The sequence below is a fragment of the Agelaius tricolor genome, unplaced genomic scaffold, assembly GCF_023055355.1.
Source record: "Agelaius tricolor isolate 1412-34295 unplaced genomic scaffold, bAgeTri1.0.p SCAF_12, whole genome shotgun sequence".
Taxonomy (NCBI): domain Eukaryota; kingdom Metazoa; phylum Chordata; class Aves; order Passeriformes; family Icteridae; genus Agelaius; species Agelaius tricolor.
Window position 1 is genome coordinate 14,193,318 of NW_027269272.1, and position 8,659 is coordinate 14,201,976.

General features: G+C 52.6%; 1 protein-coding gene across 1 annotated transcript; it reads left to right on the forward strand.

Annotated features, from left to right (window-relative positions):
- Window positions 1-1,872: 1,872 nt before the first annotated feature.
- Window positions 1,873-7,737, forward strand: APOD (apolipoprotein D). The gene is made up of 5 exons (XM_071437722.1): window positions 1,873-2,140; window positions 3,034-3,187; window positions 3,429-3,550; window positions 5,326-5,414; window positions 6,566-7,737. Exons 2-5 carry the CDS (start codon window positions 3,065-3,067, stop codon window positions 6,799-6,801), a joined length of 570 nt encoding a protein of 189 aa, XP_071293823.1. The 5' UTR covers window positions 1,873-2,140; window positions 3,034-3,064; the 3' UTR covers window positions 6,802-7,737.
- Window positions 7,738-8,659: the final 922 nt, after the last annotated feature.

An 8,659-nucleotide genomic window follows, 5' to 3' on the forward strand; every position in this document is an offset into this window, starting at 1 on the left:
GCCAGATGAGCTTTGTCTCTGAAACGGACGATTGGCAGCGTGAGGCTATCCCAGCCAATGCAGTCTGTCTGTAAATGCTGTCCCCGTCACCCTGGACGTGCCGTGTGGCTCATGCCACCTCTGCCCGTGTATGCTCTGCACCCACTGCTGCCCAGCCCCTCACAGCCCCCCTGCCCCGCAGCAGCGCTGTCCCATCCTCCTGCAGCCCCCGTGGGACCCCACTGTGCCCCAGCCCTGCAGCCTGCCCTGCAGCTGCCTCATTGCCCAGAAATGTGGGGAGGTTTCATTCCTGAATGAAGCATTCCGAGCGTGTCTGGTGCCCCCCTCCTTGCCCTGGTTTCTCCACAGCTTTTCTCCTTCCTGCCCTTTGATGTGTGGCCCCTCCTCTGCTCCAGGGCACAAACTGCTTACCAGGTGGGGATGACTGAGATGACTGAGATCCCACCCCACAATTAGGGGCAATTTTAAGGTTATGCTTTTCCCTGAGCCCTTGCTCTGGAGTGGCTCAGAGCAGGCTGCTGCTGTGGGCTAAGGACAGGTGGGACATGGAGCAGGCTCTGGACTCAAGGAGTGTCAGCTCCTGCTGGCTCCTGACTTCTCAGCATCCTGGCCATGGCCACTCCTGCAGCAGGAGTTCCATGGTGTAGGGGAATAGAATATAAGAAAATAAAGATAGTGTAGAAAGTAATCTTACCCCTAAGGAGTTGCAGCTGGGCCAATTATCAGAGATTAGCAACAGGCCTGACTTTAACAGGCCACAGCTGTGACCAATGTGAAGAAGATGCTATAAAAAGAGTAGGGTGAGACAAAGATGCTATAAAAAGAGTAGGCCCATTGAGAAGGGAGTGGGAGTTAGTTGGCTGCTTTGTGAAGAAGAAACAGTCAGTGCTCTTAGGAGTTGCCCATAAGAAACACCAAGGAGGTATCAAACTTTTGTGATAAGGAGATAATAGCATAGAACCCCTGCAATTAGATGACAACACCATGGAGCATGGCTGGGTGAGCACCTTGATGCTCTGGTGTGACTCTGGCTGCAGAGTGCCAGGAGCCAAAAGGGCAGTGCCCAGCCCAGTAATGGCCAGGCACTGTGGCAGATCATGGACTCTGTGCTCCCCTGGGCCATTCACCCCCAGCTGGTGCTGCTGGCTCTGTGCTGGATGGGCCAGGCACAGCTCTGGTGGTTGTTGAGGTCCTAGGACACACTTTGGCTGTGCTGTTTCAGGGCACACCTTGGCTTCATGGCCCCAGAAGGGGACAGGACTGAGCTGTCTGTGGCTCCTGGAGTGGCATTTGGGCAGTCAGGAGCTCGTGTGTGTGCATGTGTGAATAAGGCATGCAGGGCAGCATGTAAAAACACATCTGGAGAGAGTAAGTCTCAGCAGAGATTAGATTAAAGTGTAATTAAACACAGAGAGCTTCCTGTCAATTACTCAATTCTTGTATAACTCTTGGGGATGGCTGCTCTGCTGTCAAAGACATTTGCTGGGCACCTGTTGGAAAAAGTGCCAGGTCAGCATCTTTCCTTGTAATAAGATTTAAGAGTCTAGAAGAAAACTGCTGAAAAGTCTTACAGCTCCTCAGACAAACCTGTGATGTGTCATGCTGCTTCATGCTCCTCCTGTACTCACAGCAAGTGACTGTGATGGGGACAAGGACATTGCAGTGGCCTGGAGGATCTCCAGGGCTCAAGTAGGAGGCTGAGGATGCTGCATGTCCCCCCCTTGGAGCATGGCCATGGCTGCTGCTGGACCAAAGGGCACAGGATGGGAGCTGCTGCTGTCCCCAGCCCCTCTCAAAGGCTGTGGCATTTCTCTCCTTCCCCTGCCATTTGCACCCAGGCCTGAGGCTTTAGTGAGTGGCTGCAAGGCAGAGAGCTCTGCAGCTGCAGGCAGTACCCAGACACGTGGGGTGCCTTTGTTTGCCTGGGTGAGCAGCCAAGTTGCAGCCCATCTCCAGCTTCGTACCAGCTGCAGATCCAAGGCAGCTGACTGGCCTGCCAAAAACCTAAACACGTCGAGGACCAGGGAGTGGCTTGTGCCAGGGCTGAATAATGATGATCCCAGCACACTTATAAAGAGAAGCAGAGAGCTCCCCACAGAGCTGGTCCTCTGCGGAGCATCACTGTGCCTCGCCCACCAAGGTATGTCTGAATTGGGAGATTCAAAATGGGAACTGTCTGTCTGCAGCTGGAGACAGACTGGGCTTTTCTTCTGAACTTGGGGAAAATGTTGCTGCTGCTGCTGTGCAGGAGTTTCCAGCCAGGGAAGCAGATCAGCCCAGTGCTGCAGGGTCTGTGCATGCCAACCTGCCCCAAGCAGAGCCCAGAGCATGTGGGCAGCATCCTGGCTCCAGCAACTGTTTGGGTGTGAGCAGCACAGCTCCTGCTTCTGCTCTGCAGGAAAGCCTGTCCTTTCCCTCCTCACCCCATGCTTGTGGGGGTCTGTTCCTGTTGTATTTGGTGCTGATTTGAATCTGTACCAACTTCCCCACCTTGCAGTGCTGTGTATATCCTGGCATACAAAGACCTCTCCAGAGGCAGCTCTCCCACCCTGTTGCAGTGTCAGGCAGCCCTGGCTTGCCTGGGGATGTCCCTCCTGCCATGCAGGTGTACAGAGCTCACATCCATGTCCCAGGGCCTCAGCTCTCTGCTGGCTCTGGAGTATGTCCCTTGTGCTCCACCATTTTAAAGCAAACATCCTGCATTTCCCCTTGCCTTGGCTTTGGACAAACAATGACACTCCTGTGGGTCCTTGGACATTTATCACCCCTGCCCCTTGCTAGGTGTCAGATGCAGGTGATGAGTACAAGTGTTCTCACCAGGTATTGCCTGGCTTTTTGTGGCACTGCTGGGCACAGCCTGAGCACAGGCAGGGCTTAAGGCTGTTTTGGGACTTCTTTGGCACTCTTCTAATGATTCCTTCCTCCTTGCTGTGCCCCTGAGGTGCCCTGCTGCATGTCCTATCCCTCGTGCTGCATTTCACACAAAGCTCTGCTCCAGGGAGGCCCCAGCTCAGCTGTTTTCCTTCTGCCCAGGTGCATTTCCTGCCTGCATCCCAGTGCAGCCATGCTGGGCACGGCAGTGCGGATCTCGGTTCTGCTCAGCCTCTTCAGCGTTGGGAAAGGCCAGATGTTTCATGTGGGACCATGCCCAGATCCATCAGTTCAAGAAGAATTCGATATCAACAAGGTGAGAAAAGTTTTCTAAAAATCTCATAGGGTGCAGCTAGTGAAGCTAAGTGGGCATGGGAGTGACAGCAATTGCCTGGTGCAGGTGGCAGCTCTGGTCACACCTTGTGCCAGTGTGGGTCTGCAGCTCTGCTCTCCCCCAGTCCCAACCACCGAGGGGCAAAAACTGTGCTGACAAAAACAGGCTGCTCTGCTTCAGCTCACTCAGGTTAAAAACATCTCTTTAAACTTTCTTCTCTCAGTATTTGGGGAAATGGTACGAGATAGAGAAGCTGCCCTCAACTTTTGAGAAAGGAAGCTGCATCCAGGCAAATTACTCATTGAAGGAGAACGGGAAGTTCAAGGTGATCAACAAGGAGATGCTGTAAGTGTTTATGTTCCTCACTGTGGTAGTGGCACTGCTGTCACCTCTCTTGCTGTCCTCAGTGTTCATTTTTCTCTAAATTGCCAGTGGCTGGGGCTGAGGGTGCTGGGGGAGGCAGCCTGTGGTTGCTGTAGCTCTTCTGAGGGATATGGGGCTCTGGTTCCTGCCAGTGACCTGAGGATCATCAGGTCTCTGTCTCATTGTCCAAGGTGAGTGATAAGAAAATAGATCAAATGTACATGGTGACCTCAGCATAAAATAGCCTGGATCTCCCCCCTGACAGGCTTGCCAGCCCCAGAGATGACTGAGAAACTGGATGCCCTGGGTCCTGTTCTGGGGGGGGGGGTCATGGGGCTGGTTATGGGATGGCAGCTACCACCTTGTGCCCCTGCATGCTCAGAAGTGCCTGTGCCTTGTGCTCCTCTCTGCTCCAGAGTAAAGAGACACAAGGAAAAGGGGCAGGGAAGGTGAAGCAGATGAGTAGTTTTTACTTAAATATTTCTCAGCCTGTTTCTGGAGAATTTACCTTGCACAGGTAGTAACTGCTGTGCAAGGGGATCGGAAATCGTTGTCAGTTTAAATCAGTGGTGAAGTGAACGCTTTTCCCTTTTTTAGGGAATTAGGATAGTTTGCAATTATCCTGAGTCTTCCTGGATTTTTACATGGACAGATGCAGGTGCTAATTAATCTGTTTCCATCACCAGCCTGTGCTGTTGTGGGCTGCTGCTGTGAGGGGCTGAATGGATGGGAGGGAGCGAGTGCAGTGCTGTCCCCTGTGTTCCTGGCATGGCATGGGCACTTTGTTCTGGCTGACAATAACAGCAGCACAGGAACACATCCCTTGTGTCCGGGGGAGAGCAGCATGCCTGCTGTTCACAGAGTGCCCAGCACTGTCTCAGCAGCTCCACTGCTCAGGCTGTGCCTGGCAAACAGCTGGACATTCATTTGTGCCTGCATTAATCTGTGTGAGATTCATCCAGTCATTGCTGTCACTTTCAGGACCCTGAAATATCAGGGATATTTTGTGTGTGCATGGCTCCAGCATCAGCCCCTTGACCTCTGCTGCTGGCAGCATTCACTTCTGCCTCCTTGGCTGCTCCTGTTTTACAGGGAAGCGTGAAGCTTTCCTGCCTGATCATCAGAGGCAGCATCCAAGTCTTGAGGCATCTGTGCAAAAAACGTTGTTATGAGATGGGCAGCTCCAGTCTTAGGGCTTGCTGCCAGCAGGGCAGTGCTCTGAATGAGCAGCCAAAGAAACCCTGGCTCACCACACAGGTACAGATAATTTGCCTGAGGAGGAATGTGCAGTGACCTGGAAAAAGCACAGGTGATTAAACAGAAGTGAACATGTGCCTTCCACAACTACCAGGAGCTAAGCTGCTCCCTGGCACATCCAAGATCATGGATGGGATCCTCCCATCCTCCCATGCTGCATTCCTCCCAGCCAGTGCAGAGCAGTCTTGCTCTCCTTCCCCTCTCTCATTGTCACCCTGGAACCAAAGGACATCCAGCTGACAGGGCTATTTGGAGAGAGACAGCCTGGGATGCTGGGGTGGTTTAACCTGAGAGGCCATCTACCCAGCTGCCCCTGGCCCAGGACCTGCTGTGCCCCGAGTGCTGCTGAACACATCCTCAGGGCTGCTGGGGTTTACCAGTACCCATTTCAGCCACCTCTTGGCAGGTAGTTGTGTCAGGAGGGATGATTTAGTGGAAGTGAACAAACGAGATCTCCCACTTTCCTGACATTTTTTCTCCCCTTTGTTGTCTCCCCTTAGTGCCAATGGCAGAATCAATGAAGCTGAAGGAGAGCTCATGCACATGGATGTGAAGCAGCCGGCCAAGCTGGGCGTGCGCTTTAACTGGTGTAAGTGTGTGCTGGGAGGGCTCCTGGTGCCCAGGGCAGGGCTGTGCTCTGCCCATTGTGCCGTAGCACCGGGGGGATGGGGGGGAGCTCCCCATGTGGCTGCAGCAAAGGGCTAAAATAGACGTTGTGAGCAGCAGGCAGTGGTTTGGTGGCACTGATGTGCCATCTACCACTCTCAGTGGTGAACTCTTCACCAGCTGGTCTCAAAGCAAGAGAGATCAGCAGCCTTGCCATCCCTCCGGGTCATTCCAGAGATGGGGACGGGCAGGTGGGGGAGGCAGCCCCACAGTGCTGCAAGAGCCAAGAATAAGCTTGTTTCTCTGCACACTATGGTACAGCTACTTGCCCACGCTGTCTCTACGTACAAGTGGCTTTTAATAACCATTAATTATATGGTTTTGTTCGCTTGTTCCTTCCCTTGTCACTCTAACACTCCACAGGGGCCTCCTGAGGTGCTGTGCCACATTGCATAGCACTTTGCTCTGTCTGCAGCAACACTGGAAACTGAGCTGCAGTGTCCCCTTGGATCACGTTTTATTCTGCTCCCTGGCACCTTTTCTTTGGCAGTTTCATAGCTCTCTTTTGCAGAGGGGCTATTTGGAGAAATGGGTGGAGGAGGGGTAGTTGCAAAGGCAGTACAATGACTGTTCCATGAGCACAGCCAGACTGGATTCTGTGCTGCTACTGCACCACCACAGCCATTTCACCTGCAGCATGTGCAGCCCCAGCTGCCTTCACTGTGTGTGAGCCCCAGAGAGCAACTCTGAGCTCAGCTGGCTCCCCATGGCAGTGGGTGGTGGTTTGTGCTCCTCCTGTCACCCATGTCAGCTCCTAGCACTACAGCTTCTTCCTGGCAGCCAGCACCCCCACACTGGTGAGGCTGGGCTGGCTTTCATCAGCCCAGGAGAGCTGTTCAGGTCATAGCGTTAACTTTCCAGAAAGACCTTCACAGTTAGGGCTTTGTGTCTTTCCCAAGTTCTTCTGGGCAGAACAAGGAGTCCTGGTAGGCTTTTATAAATTATAGCTGCCTGTACTGACCACAAGTGTGCAGCAGCCAAAGTGGGAACAGTCCCAGGAGCTGTGGCTGGGGTGCAGCAGAGCTGTCCAGAGCTGGTTACACACAGCAATCATGGTACCCTCCTCTCTCCTAGTCATGCCTGCTGCCCCTTACTGGGTCATCTCCACTGACTATGAAAATTACTCCCTGGTTTACTCCTGCACTAACATCCTCTGGCTCTTCCACATGGACTATGCCTGGATTCTGTCAAGAGCTCCTGACATGCACCCAGAAACCGTGGAGAACCTGAAGGGTGTTCTCCAGTCCTACAAGATCGACACCGATAAAATGATCCCCACTGACCAGGCCAACTGCCCTGCTGAGATGTAACTCCTGGCATGCAGTGACACAGCACCAGACCAGAGACAAACTTTGTTGCTTGCTTTATTATCCATTAGAATTTCTCTGTGTACCTGAGAATTTTAATAACAGTAGGTTCCTCTTTGCTAGCAGTAGTTTGCCAGCCCAGATGTACTCCTTGCTGCCATTCCCTGTATTGCTCTTCCCCCTCTTTTTGTCTTTCTCTGACTTTTGTAGCATAACTGACTGAGTCAGTGCTAATGGGTGAAAGAAAGAAACCCTGCAGTGCAGACCTGACACTCTGCTGCTGCTGTGAGTCCTCCAGGATGTGGAAGGGAAAGGGTATGAGTTGTGATGTGCAAGTATTAGTCCTGGGGAAAAATCGTTCATGACACAGCCCCATGTTCATTTCCAAATTTTGTCTTGATGCTTCTGGGCCTGCCAGGAATCTACAGTGTCTGAGCTACACTGGGCACTGCCTTAGCAGCAGCAACATCCAGACATGGTGGGTCAGTCCTGCAGCCTGAGGCAGGGGGAATTGAAAGCTTTCCAGAACAGGGCTGTAGGCATTTGTAAGTTAGCAGACCTCCTTGCCAGAAATCAGATCTTGCCCTTTGTATTTTAAATCTAAAAATATCCAGAGATTCAGCATCACTCCATCCCTAATGTCTATATGTGTCCTTCTCTTGCCTCTAATGAGGCTGGTCCTGCCCTCCCAAGGGGCCAGCTCTGACTGTACTTGTAAGCAGACATAAAGAGATGGGGCTGCTCCCTTGTTCTGTCTTCCAGAGGCTTTCCCCTGAACAGCAGAGGACAGCAGGCTCTGCCTGACATCCTGCCACTGCTGCTGCTGCACGTGCTGAGTGCCCGCTGGTGCTGCTTCTGCCCTGGCAGGTGTTCAGCAGGCACCACGACAACTCTGCTTGGATAGCATTCATGCAACTCATTAAAAATGATATAAAAATACCTGCTTCAGGCCTTTTGTACCCTCCCAGCTGCACAGCTTTTGCCAGCAGGCTGGGGTGCTCAGTGTGTGGGGCCTGCTCCTCCTCTGGGGCTGCAGCACCACCACAGCAGGGCTGCAGTGAACATGACAACCACAGCTGAAGGGAAATGGTTTGTTCCAGGAGCCTGGAGCTCTCTCCAGCTCTCCAGGGTTGGATGTATGGGCACCTCCCATTGTCTGAGTCCTGCCAGCAAATTTGTGTTGTGGCTTTGGCTGACAGTGACCCCCATCTCCTGCTGCTTTTACTGACATGTAGAAATAATGACACGGATGTAGAATGCTGTAAATCTGCAGGAAACATTCTACACTTATTTTGGTGGGACCCTGGTGGTGTGGGTGTGCTGCAGAGCACTTTCTTGCCCTGGGAGAGCTACAGGAGCTGAGCAGGAAGCCAGTATGTCACTAATCTTTACCAGTCAGAGGAGACCAGGATGGGAGGGACCAGAAACAACTGCCATGTTGAAGTCATTATCCCTTTAAACTTTCAAATCCTAATGCCACAGTTCCTGTGACACAGAATTAAACACTCCACCCAATTTTTCAGGCTATAAGGATGATGGACATGCCAGGATACAAACAAATGCTCAGTTATTCCCAAGTGTGTCAGATTCTGGGTGTAATCATTTCATCACTGCTTCGTCAGGTTCCTATTTTCCTTCTCACATGGATGGTGCTGCTGTAGCCCTCATTCTGTGTGATGCAAGCCCATGGCACGTTGGCTGTGCAGGCACTGAGCCCTAGGGGTGGGAACCTGCAGCCCCATGGGCAGGGCAAGCGCTGCCCAGCACTGGATCTGGCTGGGAATGGGATCTCCAGGTGTGGCAGAGAAATGGGAATGTTTCACTCACAGACAAACCCCTGCCATGCCTGGGCCCTCTGGAG

Coding starts and splice junctions, on each gene's coding strand:
- APOD (XM_071437722.1), top strand. CDS start 3,065: ATGCTGGGCACGGCAGTGCGGATCTCGGTTCTGCTCAGCCTCTTCAGC. Junction 3,551..5,325: donor GTGATCAACAAGGAGATGCT/GTAAGTGTTTAT, acceptor GTCTCCCCTTAG/TGCCAATGGCAGAATCAATG. Junction 5,415..6,565: donor GGGCGTGCGCTTTAACTGGT/GTAAGTGTGTGC, acceptor CCTCTCTCCTAG/TCATGCCTGCTGCCCCTTAC.